Raw genomic sequence first — 25,910 nt, 5'->3', positions numbered from 1 at the left:
GTCTATTCAAGTCCTTTGCCCATCTTTTAATTAGTTTTTTTTGGTTGTTCTGTCGTTGAGTTGTAGTTCCTTATATATTCTGAATATTAATCTCTTATCAGTATATGCTTTGCAAATATTTTCTCCAGTTCTGTAGGATACCTTTTTGCCTTATGTCCTTTAATGCACAGAAGTTTTTAATTTTCATGTAGTTCATCTATTTTTGCCTTTGTCACCTGTGCTTTTGGTGTCATATCCAAGAAATCATTGCCAAATCTAATGCCTTGAAACTTTTTGCATATGTTTTCTTTTGAGACTTTTGTAGTTTGAATTCTCGTTTAGGTCTTTGATTCATTTCGAGTTTATTTTTGTACATGGTGTAACATAAGCATCCAACTTCATTCTTTTGCATGTGGATATTTGGTTTTCCCAGCTCTATTTTTTTGAAGACTGTCCTTTTCCCATTGAATGTCCATGGCACCCTTGTCATTTGACCATATATTTAAGGGTTTATATCCGGGATATCTTATTCCATTGATCTCCATGCCTGTCTTTATACCACACCATTTAGATTACTGTAGCTTTGTAATAAGTTTCGAAGTCATGAAGTATGAGACCTCCAACTTTGTTCTTTCTTGAGATTGTTTTGGCTATTCAGGGTCCCTTAAATTCCATAGGAATTTATGAATGTATTTTTCTATTTCATCAAAATACAGCATTTAGTTCTTGTTTGTTTGTTTGTTTTGAGACAGGGTCACCCAGGCTGGAGTGCAGTGGTATGAACATGGCTTACTGCAACCTCTGCCTCCCAGGCTCAAGTGATCTTTGCACCTCAGCCTCCTGAGTAGCTGGGACCACAGGCATGAACCACTGCACCTAGCTAATTTTTGTATTTTTTGTAGAGACAGGGTTTCACCATGCTGCCCAGGTTAGTCTCAAACTCCTGAGCTCAAGCTATTTGCCCATTTTGGCCTCCCAAAGTGCTGGGATTACAGGCGTGAGCCACTGTGCTGGCCAGCATTTAGTTTTTTTGCTTAAATATTTTAATGTTTAGGTTTTGATGAGATTGTATTAAATTTGTAGATTCTTCAGCTAGTATTGACATCTTTCTTTTCTTTTCTTTTCTTTTTTTTCTTTTTTTTGAGACGGAGTTTCACTCCATCACCCAGGCTGGAGTGCAGTCGCGCCGTCTCAGCTCACTGCAACTTCCACCTCCCAGATTCAAACAATTCTCCTGCCTCAGCCTCACAAGTAGCTGGGATTACAGGCACCTGCCACCATGCCTGGCTAATTTTTGTATTTTTAATAGAGAAGTGGTTTCACCATGTTGGCCAGGCTGGTCTTGAACTCCTGACTTCAAGTGATCCACCTGCCTCGACCTCCCAAAGTGCTGGGATTACAGGCATGAGCCATCATGCCCAGCCTAGTATTGATATCTTAACAATATTAAGTCTTCCAGTCCATGGACATGGTGTGTGTTTTCATTTATTTGTGTCTTCTTGAATTTCTTCAGAAACACTTTGTGGTTTTTAGTGTACTAGTCTTTTGCCTTCTTGGTTAAGTTCATTCATAAGTATTTTATTCCTTTCGATGCTATTATAAATGGTATTGTTTCTTAGTTCTTTTTTGAATTATTCATTGTTATTGTATAGAAACACAACTGATTTTTGTTTGTTGATTTTGTACCCTTCATCTTTGCTGAATTCATTTATTATAAAAATTTGTGTGTGTCTGTGTATAATCTTTAGAGTTTTCAGCATATAAGATTACATTATCTGCAAACAGAGGTAATTTTACTTCTTCTTTTCCAATTTGTACACCTTTTACTTTTTTTATTTCTTGCCTAATTTCTCTGGCCAGAACTTTTAGTAGTGTGTTAAATAGAAGTAGTGAAAGCAGGCATCCTTGTCCGGTTCCTGATCTTAGAGCAAAAGTTTGTCTGCCACCATTAAGAGTGATGTTTACTGTGGGATTTTCACATATAACCTTTATTACGTTGAGGTAGTTTCCTTTTATTTCTAGTTTGTTGGGTGTGTTTTTTTTTAATCACAGAAAGGTGTTGAGTTTTGTCAGATGCTTTTTCATCATGTGGTCTTTTTCCCTATTGATTCTGTTAACATGGATTGATTGATTTTTGTATGTGGAACTATCTTGTATTGCAGGAACAAACCCACTTAGTCATGGTGCATAATCTTTTAATATACTGTTGTATTCAGTTTATTAGTATTTTTTGAAGATTTTTGCATCAATATTCAGCAGATATTGGTCTGTAGTTTTTTCTTCCAGTATCTTTGTCTGGCTTTGGTATTAGGGTAACACTGTTTCATAGGATGAATTTGGAAGTATTTCTCCCTCTTCAATTTTTTGGGACAGTTTATGGAGGATTGGTGTTAATTTTTCTTTAAATGTTTGGTAGAATTCACTAGTGAAGCCTTCTGGTCCTGGGTTTTCTTTGTTGGGAGATTTTAATTACTGGTTTCGTTTTCTTAGTTTTCAGTATATTCAGATTTTGTATTTCCCATGATTCAGTCCTGGTAAATTGTTTCTCCAGGAATATATCTATTTCAATTAGGCTGCCTAGTGTGTCTGGATACAGTTTCCTCTCTTGTATTCATTTTTATTTCTGTAGAATCAGTAGTTATGTCCCATTTTCATGTTTAATTATAGTTTTTTGAGACTTCTTTTTTTCTCAGTCAATTTAGCTAAAGGCTTTTGAATTGTTGATTTTTTTTTTGAGGAACCAATCAATTCTTAGTTTCATTGATTTTTCTCTGTTATTTTTCTGTTCTCTATTTTATTTATCCCTGCCATAATCTTTATTATTTCCTTCTTTCTGTGAACTTTGTGTTTAGTTTGCTCTTTTCTTAGTTTCTTAAGGTATAAGTTTAGGTGGTTTATTTGAGGTCTTTTTTTTAATGGAATTGTTTACAGCTATAAATTTCCCTTTAAAACTGCTTTCACTGCATCCTATAAATTATGATGTGTTATATTTTCATCTTCATTTGTCTTGAGATATTTTCTAATTTACTTTGGAATTTTTTTTTTTTTTGACCCACTGGTTGTTCAAGTGTGTGTTGCTTGATTTCCACGTTTTTGGAGATTCTTCAGTTGTCTGTTGATTTCTACTTTTACTCCCTTGTGATTGGAAAATATACTCTGTATGATTTTAATCTTCTAAATATATTAAGACTGGTTTCATGGCCTAACATATGATCTGTCTTGAAGAATATTTCATGTTCACATTTCATTGAGAAAAATGTGTATTCTTCCATTGTTTGGTGGAGAGTTTTGTATATGTCTTTTAGGTCCAGTCGGTTCCTAGTGTTATTCAAACCATCTGTTTCCTTACTGATCTTCCGTCTGGTTGTTGTATTCATCATTGATGGTGTGGTATTGAAGTCTCCAACTATTATTGAACACCTCTGTGTTTCTTTCTTCAGTTCTGTCAGTGTTTGCATCATGTATTTTGGGAACTTTAATGTTTGGTAAAACGTGTTTCACCATTTGTAATTGTTCTATCTTTGGGGTGATTTCATCCTTGTATCATTGTATAATGTCTTTCTTTGTATCTTGTAATGGTTTTTGACTTAAAGTCCATTTTGTCTTATATTAGCATAGCCACCCCTGCCCTCTTTTGCATCTATTTGCATGGAATATCTTTTACCATCTTTTCACAATAAACCTTTGTGTATCCTTAAATCTAAAGTGAATTTCTTATAGACAACATATAGTTAAATCCTGTTTTTTGTTTTGTTTTGTTGTTAATCCATTCTGCCAGTCTTTGTATTTTGATTGGGGGATTTAACCCATTTACATTGAAAGTAATTACTGATAGGAAAGGACTTACTGTTGCAATTTTATTTGTTTTCTGTGTCTTAATAGCTTTTTTGTCTCTTATTTCTTCCCTATTGCCTTCCTCTGTGGTGTTTTTTTTTTTTTTTTGGCAGTGATATGTTTTGATTGCCTTCTTAATTCCTTTTTGTTTATATTTTATAAGTGTTTTCTTTGTAGTTACCATGAGGATTACATACAACATCCTAAAGTTATTACGATTTACCTTAAACTGATAGCAGCTTAACTTCAATTGCATATAAAACTCTGCTGTTTATAGTTCTGTCTCAGAACTTTGTTATTGATGTCATAATGTATATCTTTTTATATTGTGTACCTATTAAAATAAATTTATATTTTTGTGCTTTTGTGTTTTAAATGCTTATAAAATTTTTTACAAACCAATTTTAAAATAATAAAATTTTTTAATACTTTTTTGTGCATTTACCTTTATTGGAGAACATTATATTTTCATTTGGCTTCAAGTTCCTGTCTGGCATTCTTTCGTTTCAACTTGAATGACTCTCTTTACCATTTCTTGTAGGGCAGATCTAGTAATAATGAACTCCCTTAGCTTTTATTTAGGAATGTCTTAATTTTTCCCTCATTTGTGTAAAATAGTTTTGCCAGATATAGAATTCTCAGTTGACAGGTGTTTTTATCCAGCACTTTAAATATATTAATATTATTACCTCTGGACTGCAAGTTTCTGCTGAGAAATCCACTGATGATTTTATTGAGAATCTTTTGTATGTTATGAGCCTCTTTCCTCTGTTGGCTTTGAAGATTCTCTTTTTGTTTTTGACTTTCAAATAGTTTGTTTATAATGTATCTCAGTATTGATCTTTTTGAGTTTATCCTACTTGGAATTCATATACCTTACATTTCTATATTCATATCTTTTTTTTTTTAATTTGGGAAGTTTTTGGCCATTGTTTCTTCAAATAAGCTCTCTGCCCACTTATCTCTCTCTTTCCTTTCTGAATTCCAAATTGTATTACAATTGAGTGTTCTATAATTCCCTTAAGTTTTATTCACTTTTCTTAAATCTTCTTTATTTTTGTTCTTCAGACTTGATAATTTCAAATGACCTATTTTCAAATTTGCTCATTCTTCTGAGTTTGCTGTTGAGTCAATTTTTTTGTTCCTATGACTAGACTGTGTTTCACTTTTTTTTGGTATCCTTTTTCATCTTTTATTAAAAATTAGGTATTTGCAAAACAGCCATCTCTCCCAATCTTTGCAGACTGGCTCTCTGTAGGGAAAAATCTTCACCAATTAGTCTGGCATGAAGACTTAAGGTATTTTCAGGGGTTTTCTGGCATGCATCTCCCAGGGCCTGTGGATGTGCTTTTTCTCTCCAATTCCCCCATATACATGGCTGCTTTTAAATGTCGTACTTTCCCTCAGAGTGTCAACTCTGCTTCTTCTCAGGGCCTTGACATTCTATTGTGTTCCTCTGTCCATAATCTCTTTCCCCCAGGTACCCATGGGCCTACATTTCCTCCATGGCTCTAACATGTTGGGCACCTCCGTGACTTTCATCCTAGTGTCCAAACTGTGTCACCATTTCCATTTGCTGTTGAGAGAGAGACAGAAACCAGTTATTTGGGCAGTTCCCAGGCAAGCCAGAGGATAGCCAGCAGGTTCTATTCCTTTCTTTCCTTCTTTCTTTCTAGGATTAGGTGGTTCCTCCCAACTGCACCATGCTATGTGGAGGAGGGGGGTGGTGCAAGGGCAAACAAAAACACCATGGAATTTCCTACTGGCTTGAGGGTGGCTTTTTCTTGGTTGGATTTTCTCTTGGTTGCTGCAGATCTTAACTGGTTTCTGAGCTGCCTCAAAGCTATTTTGGTCAGTCTGTGTTGCTTATCGGATGTGTCTGTGGGGAAACAAGGGCCTGGAGGTGCCTATTCACCATCTTGCTGGTGCCAGTCTTTCTCAGCTTCCTTTTAAATTTATTTGTGTTTTGATTGAGTACATCCTCTAGTAATTGTTTTAGATAAGATTTGTTGGAAATAAACTGTGGAATTTGGAGTAGGAAAATGCTTTACTTTTTCCTTACCATTGAATGCAAGCCTGGCTGGCTAGGGAATGCAATGTTCACAATTATGTTCCTGCAGTACTGAAGTTATACTTTCAGTATCTTCTTGTGCCCAGTGTTGCTGATGGAAGCCTGTGCCCTTTTGTGTCTCATTTCTTTTCGGTAATTTCCTTATCTTTCTATCTGGACTTTTTGGAGATTTTTTTTCTTTTATCGTCTGTGTGATGGAATTTCACCATGATGTTTCTGGCATAGACTTTTTCATTATCTTGCGTATATCTTGGAGTTTTTTAATCTAAAGACATCTGTCTTCAGCTCTATAGAAAACTTTTTGTTATTTTTTGTATTTTTATATTCATTCCCCCGCCCCTCCCCATAACTCCTATTTGGGTACATATTGTAGTTTCTGAGTCTACCTTTTGAGTTTCTTAACTCTCTTTTCATAATCCCTACATTTCTGCTAGAATACTTCTGCTCCATTTAATTTTTCACTGATTCACTCTTCATCACTCTCTCTTCAACCACTGTGCTATTGAAGTCATCTAATGAAAAGATTTTTTGTCTTTTATTTTAAATTCAGAGATTAAGTATGTACTTTCTAGAATCTCAAAAATTATCTTTTTATTTATGAAGGACCATTCTCTGACATCTCATTTAATTAACTTATCCTAGATACTTATTCAGTTTCATACTTTGATTGTTTCCCTAGATTTTGTACTTCCATTGGTTGACTTTGATGAGTTTCAAACTCAGAGCCTTGTGGCTTGCCTTTAGTGAACAGGTGCTTGTGCATCATTTTATTTTAGATTTACACTTACCTTGTAGATCTGTGAATACTGCCTTTAGAGGAGGCCCCAATCTAAGGATTGGAGGGAGGGCAGTCAGAATGTGTTGCCTAAACTGTGTGCCAGTAACTCTTTTCATGGGTATGGGGGCTCTGTGTCCCTCTTGTCATGGCCACTTGGGGCACTGCCCTGCCTCTCTGACCCCAACATTCTCACTGCATCTGCTTGGAGCCAGGCCACGTAGCCACATCTCATTCTTGGCACAAATCAAGCAGGTAGGGGAAAGGTCAACCCTCCTTGAAGCTCCTGCAGAGGTCTCTGCAGAAAATGCCCTTTCAGCTGTTCCAGGCTCCCTTCTGCTCCCATTATCCCCAGGACTACCTCTGCCTTTTGCAATAGGCCTTTCCTCTGTCGTTTTCAGTTATGAATTCTCTTGTCAACCCAATTTATCACTTTCCATTGTTCAGGGATTCCTTTTCATTTCTGTTACAGTATAGATACCTCTTCTTGTTTTCCAGCACTCTTGTACATTTTAAAAATGATCTCCTCAATGCTAGAATGAATACTGTGATGCTGGATTAGAGTTGGAAATAAGCATGAACTCATGTTCATTGTAATATGTATGTAGATAGATATTTATGGTATGTATAGATGCATGGATAGTTACTGTATTCTTGAGGTTAAAAGCCAGCGCTCATATTTATTCTATTGTGGAAATGGTTCTAGCTCGATGGCTCTTGCTTCCTGACGTGCCCCTCCCACTCTTGGGCACTCCCTTACTTTTTGGCACTGTCAAATACTCCAGGTACACACCTTGTATTTTCCTTGCCCTGGCCCTAAAATGAGCCATTTTCCTAAAGAAGCTGGTTCCTTTTATTGAAGAACTGAATTTAGCAAACAAGATCTGGGCAGTGGGTGTACTTGTTGCTCCTGGTATGCCACCACTTCTAGTTCCTCTCAGTGCAATGAACTAGGAAACGTAGATATGTATATATGCTAATCTGTGTATGTACACATATCCACAGGTAGGATCCCTTAATACATTATTAGAGTGTGGGACTTTAGAGGGAAGTAGGATCTTTGCATAGCCTCAAAGTATCTCCTTTAAATATGTGTGGATTGCTCTGGTTGTTTTAATGTATGTCCTCAAATCTTGGATATACTGCCTTAGAGGAGCTAAAGTTTAATTCCTTCGCCTTGAGTGTGGGCAAGACCTAATGACTCATTTCTAAATGACAGTATAGGAAGAAAAAAATAGTGTTTGCAGTGGAGAAACCTGGCAGACACCACCTCAGCAGTGACCTAGATCAGCAGCATGGGTGACAAGTCTCGCTGCTATCACCCGTGACAGAGTGCACAGTGGAGGCACCTCACCTCACTGGTCTTCTACCTCAAAATCCACAATCTCAGTTTAATCTTGAGGAAGCCTCAGACAAACTCAAATTGAGGGACATCCCACAAAATAGCTGACTTGTATTATTCTACAGTGAGACTCAGGAGCTGTGGCTAAATGCAATGGGCTATCCCAGTTTATTTCCTGGAACGTAAAAAAGGACATTAGTGAGAACACTGGGGACATATGAATACATTCTAGTTTAGTTACTAGTGTTATACCAGTGTTCAATTTTTAGTTTGGTGACTATGTTAGCCCATTTGTGTTGCTCTAAAGGAATACCTGAGACTGGGCAATTTATAAAGAAAAGAGGTTTATTTGGCTTGTAGTGCTGCAGGCTGTACAGGAAGCATGGTGCCAGCATCTGCTTCTGGTGAGGGCTTCAGGAAGTTTCCAATTATGGTGGAAGCTGAAGGGGAGCCACTGTGTCACATGGTGAGAGATGGAGCAAGAGAGAGGGAGGGAGGAGGTACTAAACTCTTAATCAGCTCTCATGTGAACTCAGAGCAAGAACTCACTCATTACCATGAGGAAGGCACCCAACCATTCATGAAGGATCCACCGCCATGACCCAAACACCTCCCACCAGGCCCCACTTCCAACACTGGGGATCACATTTCAACATGAGATTTGGAAGGGACAAATATCCAAACCAGATCACTCTTCCCCTGGCCCCTCAAATATCTTGTTCTCACATTACAGAATACAATCATCCCTTTCCAGTAGTTCCCAAAAGTCTTAACTCATTCCAGCATCAACTCAATCAAAAGTCCAATGTCTCATCTGAAACCCAACACACGTTTCTTCCACTTATGAGTGATTTACTCCCAAGGTGCAAGTGATTTACTCCCAAGATGCGATGGTGGTACAGGCATTAGGTAAACATTCTCATTCCAAAAGGCAGAAATCAGCTGAAAGAAAGGAGCAACGGACTCCATGCAAGTCTGAAGCCCAGCAGACAGGCATTACATTTTAAAGCTCCATAATGATCTCCCTTGACTCCATGTCCTGCACTCTGGACTTCTCTACCCCTGTGGCTGCTCTCATGGTGGGAGTTAAGTGCCTGCGGCTTTTGCAGGCACACAGTACAAGCTGGCTGGTGGCTCTACTATTCTAGGGTATGGAGAGTGGTGGCCTCCTTCTCCAGCTCCACTAGGCATTGCCCCAGTGGGGGCTTTGTATGGCCTCTAACCCCACATTTCCCCTTGGCACTGCCCTAGTAGGGTTTCTCTGTGGGGGCTTTTCCCCAGTGGCAGGCTTCTATCTGGGCACCCAGGCTTTCACATACATCCTTTGAAATCTAGGTGGAAGCAGCCAAATCTCCTTCACTCTTGCATTCCATGCACTGACAGACTACACCACTTGGAAGCCACTAAGGTGTAAGGCTTGCCTTCTCTGAAGCAGCAGCCAAAGCTGTACTTTATGTCCTTTGAGCCATGGCTGGAGCTGGAACAGCCAGGGATGTTGGGAGAAGTGTCCCAAGGCTGTGCAGGGAAGCAGTGCCCTGGCCCCAAAACCATTCTTTCCTCCTAAGCCACTGGACTTGTGATGGGAGGGGCTGCCTCAAAAATCTGAAATGCCTTCAAGGCTTTTTTCCCATTGTGTTGACTGTCAGCACTGGTTCCCTTTTCTCTCTAGCAAGTGGTTGCTCTTTAGGCCTCTTTGATTTCTTCTCTACCACAGGGCCAGGCTGCAAATTTTTCAAAATTTTATGCTCTTCTTTTCATTTAAATATAAGTTTCAACTTTTAGTCATTCATTTGTCCCCACATGTGTCTGTAGGTTGTTAGAAGCAGCCACACCACATCTTGAGCAATTTGCTCCTTAGAAATTTCTCCTGCCTGATACCCTAAGACAGCACTCCTAAGTTCAACCTTCCACAAATCCCTAGAGCATGGGCACAGTGCAGCCAAGTTCCATGCTAAGGTGTAACAAGGGTGACCTTTTCTCTAGTTCCCAATAACTTTCTCATTTCCATCTGAGACCTCATAAGACTGGCCTTCTCTGTCCATATCTCTATCAGCATTTTGGCCAAAACCATTTAACAGGTCTACAAGAAGTTCCAAATTTTCCCTCATCTTCCTGTCTTCTTCTGAGCCCTCCAAACTCTACAGGCTGTACAAGAAGCATAGTGGTGGCATCTGCTTCTGGGGAGGCCCCAGGAAGCTTTCACTCATGGTGGAGGCGAAGGGGAGCAGGCATCACATGGCAAGAGAGGGAGAAGGAGAGAGGAAGGAGGTGCCAGACTCTTTTAAACAATTAGCTGTCATGTAAACTTAGAGTGAGAACTCACTCATTACCGTGAGAAGGGCACCAAGCCATTCATGACCCAGACACCTCCCACCAGATCCTACCTCCAACACTGGGGATCACACTTCCACATGAGATTTGGAAGGAACACACATCCAAACCATATGCATGACTGTCTCAGGTTATATAGTATTATCAGGAGAGTTTGGGTACAGGGTATGTAAGAGCTCTCTCTGTTGACTTTGAAACATTTCTGAAGTCTAAAATTATTCCCAAATAAAATGTTAAAAGATTGTCTTACCCCAATCTGGAAAGGAGAAGGATAGCAAAACAGATGTTCCATCTTCCATCTTAATCCAGCAAGTATATTTTGTTATTAGAAAAAAATACGGAAAGTAATGACAAATAATGTGAGTGGGCTAAATGTCCTTCCAAAGGGATGAGTCATCAGATAGGTCAGGATCCTGGCAGGAGAGAGGTGACATACAGGTGGGCACTGAGCGGAGTTTCAGGAAGGGTTCATTCAGAAAACCAAGAAGAGGCAGCAAATCACCCTTGGGCTCACACCCACAGGGAGTGAGTATCACTCCAGTTCTCAAGGGGCAGAGGGAGGAAAGGCAGTTTCCAGATCCTGGCGGGTGGGGATGGGGCTGTGCTTGTAGCTGTAGGTGAAGGCTGACCCACCGGAGCTGTGGGTTTGGGTGGAAGATCACAGCCCCTGACCCATAGGAAGGGTGCAGGGGTCACATACCCCAGTCTTATTCTCTGTTGGGCCTCCAGTGTCCTCCCAATGGCTCCCCATTGGCCAGAACCAACCAGAAGTGAAAGGGCAAGGGGAGTGTGTTGAGCTTGTTGATGCCATCCTCACAGGGCAGCCTCGCAGGCCCAGAGCTGGTGGAGGGGAGAGCAGGACCAAGGCATGCATGGAGAATACCTGGCGCTGGTGCCCCAAGTTAGTGAAAGCAGGCTGTTTTACGTAGACAGTAAGGAAAGGCTTAGAAAATCTAGAACGGAGACAGGATCCTGTGGGATTTTTCGTAGAAGCCTGGAATTGTCAGATTCAAAGTTTTTTAAAAGATCAATGAAATTTTAAATGCACATTGAGGAAGGGCCTCTGTGAAACCTTTCTGTTGAGGAAAATCTGGGTTGCTCTTCATAGATGCTCCTGCCTCCCACTGGGTTTCTCTTTGAACTCTTCATCCCTATTCGGACTGGCCACATACCTGCAGCTATTTCCCCTAATATCTCTAGGACCTCCATTCCAGGGCAGAAAAATATCCCTATCTGATGGAGACCTGCTCCCCCAAGAGCCCTCTCGTGGGTGGCGACAAACACTCCTTCCTTGACCAAACCCAAGTCAGGCTCCTCTGAGCTGTCTTCTCCACTTGCCTTCTGGCTGTGTTCTAGAGAAGAGCCCTGCTAAGCCAGTTTACTGGAAATCCCCTACCCTGATATCCAGCCAGGCCCCTCTTCTCCACTCTTGGTATCTGATCACGGTGCTCCCCCAATCCTTGATACCCAACTGAATTCACTTAGTAATTTCCATCGGCTCCCTTGCCCTGCACGTTGGCTTTTCACCCTCATTTATCCCTGTACTGTTCAGCGTTGACTTTACTCTTTCTCCCTCATGGCAATAGTCTTGGAGGAGGTCCTCTTTGCTGTTTTTGGCAAGTGTCAAGATTGTTTCTCTTAGGCAGTGGTCTGTGTTCCTCCACCCAAACCCACAGCTCCCGTGGCTCCTGCTGGCCTGGCTGGCATGCTGCTTCCTGTCTGTCCCATCTCGCCTCCTTCCCTCCTCATCACCAGCTTGGTCAGTCCCCACAGTCCTGGGAAACGTAGTGTTCAGTGGTCTTCTCTATACTAAATCCCACCACCATCCTGGAAGGTTTCAGCATCCACAGGGATGACTCATCCACAACCCAAGCCTCCAAATTTTTGGACAGCTCAGCTCTGGTGAGTGCCACCTTCAGTCCACTTCAGCCACCCTGACCCCGAAATACTCTGGACACTCTGAAATCTTAATCCCTTTACACCCTACCTCTTGCCATACTTCTTCCCCTCCCATGTCTCTCTCTCCCACCTCTGTGGATGTCTGAGCTCCTCAGCCTCCTGCCCTCACTGCTTTACCTCTTGGTCTCACTTCCTGCTTTGTGCAGCCTTCACTCAGTGATGTGCTCCTGGATGCCAGTGATGCACTCGGGCTCACTTGCACGGCAAGGGCCAGGCTGCCATGTGGGCTGTACAGGCTATAGATGTGTACATTTATTTTAATTGTTTTATAGATTATAAAAAATATTTTGAGAAAGGAGTGTCTTTTCTGACTCATACTCAGAAATCATATGGGCCAGCACAACTCCCTTATCTGATAAGATCAGCACCCAGGTTGGAGCTGGTTGATTAATAGAAAACATGAGTTGAAGCAGCAGACAGGCACACTTAGGTCTCAGTGAACACACAGTGCAGCTGCAGAGCAGAAGAGGGGTGAGTCATTGGCCACGTGTGCTCAGCACACCCTGGGCTCCACTGCGTCTCTACCCTGCCTCCTTCCCTTACTTTTCAAACAGGGACACCTGCGGTGGGTGTCATATCTACTCAACAAGAGTGGACTGAGGCCTACCAACAGTCAGGTGCCACGTCCCAGATGTCAGTCGTGCTGAAGACAAAAAGGCTCCCCTTCTCTGTGAAAAGAAAATGAATTATCAAGTGTGTTAGCAGTAGGTGCATTTTTATATTTTTCTCCTTGGAGTTCAGGAACTTAATGAACTGAGTTTAAGGAATCTAGGAAAATATATTTGCTTTGAAAACTTTTCTGATTTATGTCTTGAATTTTATTGGTAAGTGTTATGCTGTTAGGAGCCAAAAACCATTTTTAAAGGAGAAAGTCGTATTTATGATCTCACCTTTTTATCCTAAGAGAAGAGAGACTTATATGTGTTCCTTAAATGGGATGATTTTGCTGAGGTGACATTGAGGGGATTGGTGGTCATTGGAGATAAGGCTAGCTTCAGGGTAGAGGAGGGTGCTGTAGGTGGCAGAGGGACCTGGCCAAAGACTGGGCTTCACAGTAGGAGGCCTTGACTGAGGTCTGCACATGAGTTTGAGAGCTAGAAATGGCCTTCAAATTGCTGGTAACATGAATGCCTGTGTGTGTGCATGCATGTGTGCCTCTATGCATTGTGTGTGGCTATGTGTGCCTGTGTGTACTGCTGTGTGTGTGCAGGTGTGTGCAGTCATATACTTGCATGGTCATGGAGGACTGATCCATGACCCCCATCCAGTTCTCAAAGGGGTCTGTGCCCTAACGTTTCTCCCCACTCCCCATATAAGAAGGCCAGGTCGCTGTTTGGAAAGCTGAGCAGAGTAATTTTTTCTGACGCTGATGAAATGGTATTTGTTGATTTCTCCCCTGAGAGACTGCCTTTCCCAGGAAGGGTTGACCTGGCTTTGGGCCTAGCCAGTCCTACCTTTGTCCTTTTCTCTTCATTCTAGGCCAACACTGGACAAATCGATGACCCCCAGGAGCAGCACAGAGTCATCAGCAGCAACCTGGCCCTCATCCAGGTGAGTCTTCACCTTGTCCGACCCTCCCTTCTGAATCTGTAGCCAGGCTTGCCCAGGTGGGAAGTGTGAAGGCTAAGCGAGCTCTTGTCCCTACACTCTGGCCTGAACTTTGAGAACAGGTAGCTACCTGTCCCTCCCATATCCAGTAGACCACATTCACGCAGCTTCTGGAGACTCAGCCCACCTGAAGCAGACCCAGGGTCATCCCTCCAGCTTCCCCACTCCCTCCTTTCCAAGCCCCATTTCTTCAAAGACTCACCTGTACTTGCTCCATCTCTGTCTCATGGCCTGCACAGTGCTAACAGGCTTCTCTTGCCTCTAATTGTGCTTCCCAGGCCACAGGTGTTCCCCTAACTGAGGCAACCTGTGATTGCCTCTTACATGTGATCTTACTTTTTCTGGGCATCTGTAGATCCTTCCTGCCTGGAAATCCTCCCTTGGCTCTGCTCCTGCCTCTCTGCCTGCTCCTTCTCAACCTGCAGGAGACATCTTAACCCCTTAGCTGCTTCATGCTCCTCTCACTCACACATCCTTCTCCCAGGTGCCAGTTCCACTAAACTCTTATGCTGGGACCTTGCCACAGAGTGTCACTAAGTAAGGAGGCCTAAGGCAGGGGGAGATGAGGAAGAGATTGGCTCAGAGGCAAGAGGAGAGGCTGGGCCTGGACCTAGAAGGTAGCTTTATCCTAGAACCTTCTGGGCCTCTCTGGGTGGGGGCAGTCTGTGACAGCACTGAAAATATGGACCCTGAGATCAGATCAGCCCATTGTCTATCCACTGGATAGCCTTGAGCAGGGCTGACTCCTCCATCCATCACATTAGAATGATACCTACTTTGTCCCTCACCTGGGTTCCAGAACCAGTACATCTAACTGTATGGGGCATCTCCATCTGCCTGTCCCAGAGGCACCCCCAAAACAGCCAAGTCTGGCCTCATTATCTTCCCTGCCCATACTCACCTCTGCTAAAGTCCCCAACTCAGTCTAGTGTGATGGTTGAAAGCTCACTTTGGGAATCAGCCCACTGAGGGGCCTCAGGCAAGTCACTTCACCTTACCTGTGCAGGGTTGTTGTGAAGTTGTCACCATGTCGGAGTGTGGCATCTGGCTGACATCACCCTGTTCTGCCAGCTGTGCCTTGTGGATGGTCGTTCCCAGTAACCACACCAGAAATCAAGTTGCCCCAGCTGCTTCTCAGCATGCAGGCCCTTTGAGGCTTCTGCCTCCAAGTTGTGCATGAATCCTGCTTCTCCTTCTCCTCCCCTGCCTGGATGATGGCAGACCTCTACACTGCTCTAGCCACTCCCAGGCCAGGAATCCTCCAGCTCCTCCTGGCCACCTGGGTGGCCTTTCTAAAACCCAAAGTCAGTTATGCCTCCTCTCCTTCACTGGCTCCCCTCATCCAACTGTGGGCCTGGCCACGCTGTCTTACCAGCTTCCTGTCCAGCCCCCGCCCCTTCACACCTCCCTGCCATGCATCTTTAGCCATCTCTCCTGGGAAGGTCCTTTCTCCTCTAGTTCAGCTGCCAGTGAAGCTCTTTAAAGGCTCCACTCAGGTGTAAGTTCCTACCTAACACCAGGTGTATCTCTTTCTGTCTTTTACGTCTTTGGTGCCTTATGCATGCTGCTGCGGCTGCCCTGATTGTAGTTGTGTGTTTACATGTCTGCTGTCCGCAGCTAAGCTGAGTCTTACAGGCTAGCACCATGTCTTGTGGCTAGAAACTGCAGAGTTGAATGAGATGCTGGGGTTGCCTCTAACACAAGGTCTAGCAAGGGGCAGGTAATAAATGCCTCGACTACAAGTCACACTGGTTGTACTTTGCTGTTTTCCATAAAATCTTTGTCCATATGGATGCACATTTCCACATAGGTGATTATCAACATACGTTTATGAAGCCCGGCTCAGGGCCAGGCACTGGCTTGGCGTATAGTCCCAATCCTAGCATGAATGGAATTTTGTCTCCTCCATTTTTAAAAAAGCTTAATTAACTCTGAATCATCAGCAGTGCAATAAGTTTTATTCATTGGACTTTTTAAGAACTTCAACATATTCTGTCGTATAAATGTGGGGAGGCAGCAGTGACCAAAGGGCAGCCACTAAGAGCCAGTCCCCTGGGAGTCCACTCAGCACCAGCCCTGCCCACTTCCCTGAACCCTGCCACTGAGCGGGGCCTTGAGGTCTTCCTAGCCTTTGACTTACTTGAAAGATTATACTGCAATGAAAGTATCTTTGTGCATGAAATTCTTGAGATAACTTCCCACAAGTTCAAAGGGTGTGAACAGTTCAAAGCTCTAGATTTCCCTCCAAAATGACTAAAAACTATTTTATTTCTTAGTATTAAATAATTAGCCCTACTATTAATATTTGAGCAATATTTGAATCAGTTTCTCTATAACCTCATTAACATTGAAAATGTTCTTCTAAACTGCTTTTTGAATTCACCATATATATGTGTGTGCCCACAGATAATATATATGGTTTTCTGTATTGTTTAAACATAAAAAATTTTACACACATAATTCTGTGACTTGTACTTTTGTCTTAATAATGACTTATTGAATAAAAATTACTTTGAGCATGGCAGATAGCACTCAGTAAATATCAGCTGTGAATGCTTTATACACATACGCAAATGTTTCTTTTGAGAAAATGCTGAATCAGAAGGTATATAGATAAATTGTAGCCATAGTTTCCCCCTAAATTCCTGTACCAACATTGACCCCCTTCAATGTATAAGAGAACCATTTTCTCACATACTTGTCAATATGTATTTTATATTATCAACCTTTTAAATTTTAATCTTACCTAATCTGATGAATAAACAAAGTATATCTTGTGCATCCATCCATCCGTCAACCCAGCCACTCGCTCACCCACTGACCTACCTGTCTACTCATCCATTTGTCCATCTGTTTATTTGTCCATCCACCCACCCATTCACCCACCTACCTATTCACCTGCACATCTGTCATTCATCCATCTGTCCATCGAGCCTGTATAAGTACCTGCAGAGTGCCAGGCTCTGTGCTTAGAACAGGAGACCCCAGTAGAAAATAAGACAACACTTACCTTTTAAAAGAGGAAGAACAGCATCAGCTGTTAATGAATAAGATAACTTCAAATGGAGATTTTATTTAGAATTTTCCTAACTACTAGAGAAGTTGATCTTTATGCACATCTGTTATCCGTTTGTATTTTCTTTTCTGTGAGTTGCCTATCCATAACCCTTGTGCATTTTTCTAGTTAGTATCTAGAATAATGAAGTCCAGTATATAAATGGACTTGTGTATATATGTATAATATATATAATTATATATTATATATCATATATAAGTTATAGTTTTATATATAACTTAATACATATTGTTTAAGCATAAAAGGTTTATAATATACATATATTGAGATTTTATTTAGAATTTTCCTAAAATAATAATAACATATATAATATATATTATACATAATTATATATTCTGTATAATATATATTACATATGTATTATATTTATTTTATTTTATGAAATAGTTTTTATGTTTAGGGGTATGTGTGTGAATGGTATGAAGTAGGGACCCGTATTTTTCCCAAACCTAGATATCCAGTTTTTCTTACCCTGCTTAATATTTACCCATTCCATCCTGATTTGCAATGCCACCTTTATCCTACTATATATTCATGATTACATTCTTATGTATTAAATTTTCCTATATTAATGGTTCTTTTATTGGACTATGTTCTGTCCTGCTGATCTACTTGTTTCTGTCAGCACCACACTGCTTTCATTCCTTCAGCTTTAAAATACACTTTGATCATGAATATGCCACAACTCCCTCTTTGGCCTTTCTCAAAGCTGTAGCTATTCTTGCACAGTTACTCATTTTAGTGAAATTTAAAATAAGTTGTCAAATGCCATGAAAGATCTTGTTGGGACTTTGACTGGAACTATATAGATTAACTTGGGCAGCATTTTTTAGCTTTAAAAAACTAGCTCTTTGTAGTGTTCATTTTGCATTGCTATAAAGAAATATCTGAGACTGGGTAATTTATAAAGAAAAGAAGTTTAATTGGCTTATCGTTCCACAGGCTGTACAGGAAGCATGATACTGGGATCTGCTTGGCTTCTGAGGAGTCCTCAGGAAACTTACAATTATGGTGGGAGACAGAAGGGAAGCCAGCACTTCATGTGGCCGGAGAATGAGCAAGAGAGTGGTGGGGGGGAGTGCCACATACTTTTAAAGGACCAGATCTCAGCAGAACTCACTCATTGTAGATGACAGCACCAAGGGGTCACCATGAGAAACCACCCCCATGATCCAGTCACCTCCCACCCGGCTCCACCTCCAACATTGGGGATTATAATTTGACACGAGATTTGGTAGGGAAACAAATACAAACTATATAATTTCACCCCTGGCCCCCCAAATCTCATGCCTTTCTCACATTGCAAAATACAATTGTGGCTTCCTAACAGTCACCCAAAGTCTTAACTCATTCCAGCATTAACTCAAAAGTCCAAAGTCTCATCTGAGACAAGGCAAGTGCCTGCTGGTGCCTTCTAACTATGAGCCTATAATATCAAAGACAAATTAGTTACTTTAAAGATACAATGGGAGATACAGGTATTGGGTAAATACTCCCATTTCAAAGGGGAGAAATCAGCCAAAGGAAGGGGTTACAGGCCTCATGCAGATTTGAAACTTAGTGGGGCAGTCGTTAAATTTTAAAGCTCCCAAATAATGTCCTTTAATTCCATGTCTCACATCTAGGGCACATTGGTGCAAGGGGTGGGCTCCCAAGGCCTTGGGCAGCTCTGCCTCTGTGGCTTTGCAGGGTTCAGCCCTGTCTGCTGCTCTCATGGGCTGGTATTCAGTGCCTGCAGCTTTTCCAGGCTGGCGGTGGCAGGATGCTGGTGGAGCTACCATTCTGGGGTCTGGAGGATGGTGACCCTCTTCTCTCAGCTTCTCTAGGCAGTGCCCCAGTGGGAACTGTGGGGGGGGACTCCAACCCCACATTTCCCCCAACACTGCTTAGTAGAGCCCTCTCCATGAAGGCTCCACCCCTGCAGCAGGCTTCTGCCTGGATATCCAGGCTTTTCCATACATCCTCTGAAATCTAGATGGAGGCTCCGAAGCCTCAACTTTGCACTCTGTGCAACCACAGGCATAACACATGTGGATGCCACCAAGGCTTATGGGTTGCATCCTCTGAAACAGCAGCCTGAGCTGTATCTGGGCCCCTTTGAGCCATGACTGGAGCTTGAGCGGCTGGGACATGGGACAGAGTGTCCTGAGCCTGTGCAGGGCAGCAGGGGCCATGGGCCTGGCCCATGAAACCATTCTGTCCTCCTAGGCCTCTGGGCCTGTGAGGGGAGGGGCTGCCAATAAGGTCTCTGAGATGTCTTCCAGGCCTTTTCCCATTGTCTTGGCTGTTAGCACTTGGCTCCTTTTTATTTATGTAAATTTCTGCAGCCTGCTTGAATTTCTCCCCTGAAAGTGCGTTTGCCTTTTCTACCACATGGCCAGGCTGCAAATTTTCCAAACTTTTACTTTCTGCATCCCCTTTAAATATAAGTTCCAGTTTTACATCATTTCTTTGCTCATGCATATGAGCATAGGTTGTTAGAAACAGCCAGTTCACATCTCGAATGTTTTGCTGCTTAGAAATTTCTTTCACCAGATACCCTAAATCATCATTCTCAAGTTCAAAGTTACACAGATCCCTAGGGCAGGGGTATAATGCAGCCAAGTTCTTTGCTAAAGTGTAACAAAAGGAACCTTTGCTCCAGTTTCCAAAAAGATCCTCATCTCCATCTGAGACCTCATCAGCCTGGCCTTCACTGTCCAAATCATTACCAAAATTTTGGTCACAAACAATTAACAAGTCTTGAGGAAGTTCTAAACATTCCCTTATCTTCCTGTCTTCTTCTGAGCCCTCCAAACTCTTCCACCCTCTGCTCGTTAACTAGCTCCAAGGTCACTTCCACATTTTCAGGTATCTTTATAACAGTGCCCCACTCTTCAGTACCACTTTTCTGTTAGTCTGTTCTCACAGTGCTATAAAGAAATATCAGACTGGGTAATTTATAAACAAAAGAGGTTTAATTGGCTTACGGTTCCACAGGCTGTACAGCATGGAAGCATGATGCTGGTATCTGCTTAGCTTGTGGAAAAGCCCCAGGAAACTTACAAGCATGAGGGGAATGCAAAGGGGAGCAGCACTTCACATGGCCAAAGAAGGAGCAAGAGAGAGGAGCGAGGTGCCACACACTTTTAAACAACCAGAACTCATGAGAACTCATGATCACTGATGACTTCACCAAGGGGCGGGCGGGGGGGTGGTGGTGATGTTAAACCATGAGAAACTGCCCCTGTGATCCAATCACCTCCCACCAGGCCCCGTCTCCAACATTGGGGATTACAATTCAACATGTGACTTGGTGGGGCTACAGAGCCAAACCATATCACTCTTCTCCCTGTACATGGTGGAGCTCTTTGTTTCTGTGTCCTTCTTTAATAACATTTCCAGGTCAGCATTTTGGATTAGAGGTGCCAGTGTTGATGTCCAGATCAGGGCAGCTCCTGGCGCAGGCTGTGGTGTGTGCTTGGCAGGACAGAGACGGGAACAGAGCCTGGAAGGGGAGGGTGTGAGCAGGGTGCCAAGGGAGAGACCAAAAGTGTGTGAAGTCCTCCCATGTGACTGCTGTGTGTCATGGGGTACACCACATGGCAAGTGAGATGTGTTGTCTGCACTGCCGGGAGTTGCAGAGGACTTCTGCTCAGACCAGTGAGAGTGGAGTTGCCAGCAAGATACCAGGTGGCCCCTGACCAAAGCCTGAGCAGAAGATGGAGAAATAGATTCTGCTGTTGAAGGCGGTGCCCAGCAAGGGAGCAGAGGTGGCCAGCATGGTTTCGGGGGAGTTGAGTTCAAGGCAGGCGTGGGGTGTGGTGTTAGTTTTTCCTGGGGTGAGGGCCTGTGAGATTTTAGGGTAAGGGAAAGGAGGCAGTAGCATGTGGCACCCAGCCCCTTGCGGTGAGTGAGGTGTGAAGGGCAGGGAGTGTGGCTGTGGCCCCAGGACCCCCCCTCATGCTTCTGATTTCTGTCCAACAGGTGCAGGCCACTGTCGTGGGGCTCTTGGCTGCTGTGGCTGCACTGCTGTTGGGTGTGATATCTCGAGAGGAAGTGGATGTCGCCAAGGTGGAGTTGCTGTGTGCCAGCAGTGTCCTCACTGCCTTCCTTGCAGCCTTTGCCCTGGGTGAGCCATGCCCCAACTGTGAGCCCCCACCCACCCCCTGTTCCTCTGAGGTCCCACCTCAGGGCTCATTGTGTTTTCAGTTTCTGGGGGTGTGAGTCTCACCACTAATGGGACTGATGGTGGCTCAGGGTTCTCACTGGTGGGGTGGGACGAGCCAGCTGGGTCTTCATGGCCCACCTTGTACCCTCACCCAGGCAGGGGTGTGTGCCGCTCCTGCCACCACTCGACTCTACTCTCTGCTATGTAAAGACCTGTCCCTGCTCTGCAGATCTCATCAGCTGGTCACACTCCCGTGCCGAGGCCTGACACCTGCACACAGCAGGCTTGTTCATCTGTGCAGTCAGCCTGTTAGTTTTAAACACTATTGAGCATGACCTTACACACAGGCCTGTGATGGGCTCTGGAGGCTGCAGGTGTCCTGAGGGCAAGGCACAGATTTGAGCTTCCATTTCATGTCTTCAGAGAAGCCTTTCTAACCTGTCTGAGGAAACTGTGGCTGCTGTGACGGAGCCCCCAGTCGGCGGCTTGGCGGCAGCAGACATTTACTCCTCACGGGGCTGCAGGCTGGAGCCCGAGGTTGGGCGTCCGCGGGGCTGGGCTTGCAGCTGCTCCCTTTGAGGCTGCAGCCGGCCCTTCTTGCTGTCCTCACACAGTGGAGAGAGGTGGGAGCTCTTTGGGGCCTCTTTCATAAGGGCCCTCATCTCATTCGTGGGGCCCCCATCCTCATGACTTCACCTCCCAAAGGCCCCAGCTCCTCACCTTGTGGGTGAGGATTTCAACATGTGGGTTAGGGGGATAGCAGTGTTCAGTACACAGCACCACCCTCCCACATGCACCCACCTCCTCTCTTCCCTTCCCATGGGCCCCGGCTCTGCTTGTGTAGCTCAAATTATCTTGTTGCATCATCTTTCTGCCTCACCTCCCTGCTAAAATGTCAGCTCCTCAAGAGTGGGGACCCAGTAGTTCCCACCTGCTGTCTGCTGCTCCTGTCTCATGCTGAACACAGCTGGTGCTTAACGTGTATCTGCAGCACATGTGAGACAGAAATGCGGGCAGACATACCCCCTTCCTTGGGACTCACACACGTGCCGGGAAAGCAGTCGCCACACGTTGGCCACGTTGCATGGTTGTCCATTGGTGATTCAGTTGTTGCTGGGTGTATGCTGTGTGCCTGGCACCGTGTAGTGCTGGGGATATACTGTCAACAAAATGTGTTTTGATTTTATATTCTAACTCGGGGCAGACAATAAGCTTGTGAATATACAGGACACTAGAGTGAGTGCCACATGTCGCTTTTGTCCTGAGGCCTCCTCTGACCAACACTAAAGTGACTGTTCCAGCCATGCTTTAGGTTAGTGTCCTGTTTTACTCACCTCACCTCAAATGTGTGTTCACACACTTGTGTACAGTCTCTCCCCACACCTGACAGGCATTTCCACTGATGGGAACAGAGCCTTTTGGTTATTGTCATCACTTAAACCAGGGCCAGGTTTATAACCAGCTTGCAGATGTTAGCTGAATGAATGGACTCTCCTCCAGCTCTCTCCTGGGTCACGTGTCTTTGTGAATCTCCCAGACCACGTGCCTTGCTTTGGTGCAGTGAAAGAAGGAAAAGTTGATAACTTCACAATTGAACCTGTGTTTATACATCCATTCCCTCACCTACTTGCTCAGTCAATATCCTCTGGGCTCAGCTCACTGTGGGTTACCCATGTGGGCTATTCTCATTCCTACCAGGCAGCTGATCAGCCCCATTCCTGTGCCAGTGCATGGAGGGTGTAGGCCAGAAGAGGACTGTGCCGAAGCCAGGCTGCAGGTTTACAAACCATGTGTCCCTGCCCAGGGTGTTGGCTGAGGCTGGCTCCTAGTTACAGCCTGTGTAGGCATGGACGGATGGTGGATGCCATGACCCAGCCTGGTCCACGGATGGGGCGGGATGAATGTGCCAGACTTTCCAGAGAACAACAGTCCAGGAGACCCTCAGCATAAAGTCTCCTGAAAACAACACAGTCTAACAGTCCAGAAGGCCAGCCCTGTCTTTGTAGGGGCTTGTAGAGAACACCATTCCCAGCTCCCCATTTTACAGAAGGGAAAACAGGCCCAGAGATCAGATGAAGCTTAGCAACACAAGCAAAATCTGTATTGTCCATGGCTATTCAGAAGCATTGCGGTTACCTCACCAGGCAGTGTTGAAGAGGCTGTCACACAAGCCTCAGGGTAGTGGTTTTCAATAGGTGCCCCCAAACCACTGGTGTTCCTTTAAATGGTCCCTGCAAGATTGTCCCCAGCTCACTGACTCAGCGTGCAAACTCGGATTCACTTACAGCTGGCATTCAAAGGAGACAAAGGGCTGTGACTTGTTCACAAGATCAGGCAAGGCACAAACCAGCTTGTAGTGGCAGCTTGAGGATGGCATCAGGTGGTGATTGTAATTATTTTTAGGTTACAAGATCCTGGGTAAAGTGTTAAAATGCCAATAGCCACAACACAGAGTATCTTAGAGAACCCAGTGAGAGTCTGTTGAGTCAAGTCCTAGGCTGTGGATGGGGACTAGGAGATCACGTGTGATAGTCCCCTTCAGAGCACCATCTGACCAGGAAGGAGGACTTCGGAGGCATGGTAGCCACGGTAATGTGAGCCTCACCTCTTCAGTGCTGCCCCCCAAAATCCACCACCACTGCACGTGCTTCCCAGTGCACCACGGACAGCACCGCCAAGCTCCCAGCACGGGACTGTTCCTGGGAGACATGGGGCCCTCCGAGTGTGCCTCTGATAGCCTGGCCAAGTGCACCTAGAAATGCAGTGCAGTCTCAGATGTGCCCCACCTTCGCTTCCCCCCTCCCCTGCGCCCTGCCTGTGTCAATGTCCGCCAGTGCTCCCGGCTCCCTCACGCCCTCCCCGTCTTCCCTCACAGGCCTAGTCCCTAAAGAATTTCTTACCCAGCTGTTTCCATCTTGGTGTCTGCTTCTCAGAGGATGCCAGTAAACACAGGAGACCATGAGCTCACCCCAGGGGGGCCCGTTGCTCCGAGTATCTTTGGAGCAGCCCTCGTGCAGCATGGGGCTCTGGGCTGCCTGTCTCTGTGGTTCCTGGTGATTTGGGAGCTCGGGTGCCACAGGTCACTCCTTACCATCTTGCACACAGGTCACAAAGTGGAGTCCAACTCTCCCAGCCTTCTCAGGCTTCCAGTGTAGTGGGAAGCTCTGAAAGTCAGGGCAGCCTGGCTTCACATCAAGGCCTTTGTGGAGGGAGGCAAGTTAATGAGCAGCCTCCCTGCCACCTGCCAGTCCTGACTCAGTGCCGCCCATCCCTGTGCTACTGTGCCTGCTCAGAGCCATCTGGCTCCCTGGGATTTGAGTCTGCTCTTTTTCCTCTCTCTCTGCAGGAGTGCTGATGGTTTGTATAGTGATTGGTGCTCGAAAGCTTGGGGTCAACCCAGACAACATTGCCACGCCCATTGCAGCCAGCCTGGGAGACCTCATCACACTGTCCATTCTGGCTTTGGTTAGCAGCTTCTTCTACAGACACAAAGGTAAGGAGTCTTCTTCTATAGACACAAAGGCTCCACGGAGGAGGGGCCCTGGAGCAGGTCACCACTGAGGCTGAGTGGGTACTTTTGCACCCAGCCCATGTGTTGTTGTTTGAATGTGTCCCCCACATTTCATGTGTTGGAAACTTAACCCCTAACTTGGCAGTAATGAAAGGTGGGGCCTTTAAAAGGTGATTGAATTAATGGATTGATGGATTAATGAGTTATCATGGGAGTGGGACTGGTGGCTCTATAAGAAAAGGAGGTGAGACCTGAGCTGCACGCTGGGTTCCCTCACCATGTGGTGCCCTGCACCACCTCTGGACCGCAGAGTCCCCACCAGCAAGAAGGCCCTCACCAGATGCAGCCCCTCGACCTTGGCCTCAACAACCATAAGAAATTTCCTTATGAATTATCCAATTTCTTGGTATTCTATTATAAGCAAATAGACTAAAGCAAAAAATTGATACTGAGAAGTAGGGTGTTACTGATGTCAACCTTATATAACAATATCCAGAGAATATTGTTACCAGCGGTGAGTCCAGCTATCTGGAGAAACTCCAGAATGACAACTTTGCAGCAATTTCAGTTATTTGTCTTCTGGAAGGAAAGATTTCAAATGAGAGACACAGGCAAGGTTTAAAGCAGGAGGGAGAATTTATTTTAAGCAAAGCAAGAGTTTATTAGAGTACACTTGAAAGAGAGCCATGTGGGCGACTTGAAAAATCAAGTGTGTTTGCTTCAGTCATGCCCGCCACATCCATTCCTGGGCAATTGTTTAAAGGCATTTTGTTCCTAACTGCCTCCCCCATTATCTTCATGTACCTGGAATTTGTGATACAATGAACAATGATATAGCCAATCCATAGCTTATGTTATTTTAATGTAAATTCTTTGTAAACAACTTAGGAACAGCCTCTTCCTTTATCTTTAAAATCCCACTTTTAACTGCTACCAATTGAAGTGTATATTCAGGGCACTTGAATCTATGCTCCCACTGAGCTGTTCTTACGTTTTAGGCTCAGGTGAACTCTAAACTTAGTCATAGAATAGGGGGTTAGACATGAGCAGGGCAGGAGAGAGGGCCCCCAAGAATGTTGGGCAGTTGTCAAGCCATGGTCAGCAATTATAAATCTGTCCCCCTGAAATAATGAGCAGGACAAGGGAGGAACCCCAGAGCTGTCTGGTTCTCATTAAGTAACGGACAGGCAGGCATAAAACCGTCCCTCTAAGGTAATAAGTGGCCATGACTGGTGCCTGGAATGACAGGAGTCTTAGAACAGACATAAGACACC

General features: G+C 44.3%; 1 protein-coding gene across 2 annotated transcripts in view; it reads left to right on the top strand.

The window, feature by feature from the left end:
* SLC41A3 (solute carrier family 41 member 3) overlaps positions 1 to 25,910 on the top strand; it is an 84,019-nt gene that overhangs the window by 42,934 nt on the left and 15,175 nt on the right. For both annotated transcript variants that reach the window (XM_012502200.2, XM_003275558.4), the window contains exons 4-6: positions 13,771 to 13,842; positions 20,942 to 21,086; positions 24,472 to 24,618. In XM_012502200.2, coding sequence (XP_012357654.2) covers positions 13,771 to 13,842; positions 20,942 to 21,086; positions 24,472 to 24,618 — 364 coding nt within the window. The remainder of the gene's footprint in view (positions 1 to 13,770; positions 13,843 to 20,941; positions 21,087 to 24,471; positions 24,619 to 25,910) is intronic.

This window comes from Nomascus leucogenys, chromosome 21, assembly GCF_006542625.1.
Source record: "Nomascus leucogenys isolate Asia chromosome 21, Asia_NLE_v1, whole genome shotgun sequence".
Classification (NCBI taxonomy): domain Eukaryota; kingdom Metazoa; phylum Chordata; class Mammalia; order Primates; family Hylobatidae; genus Nomascus; species Nomascus leucogenys.
This window is presented reverse-complemented; position numbering and strand designations above follow the sequence as displayed.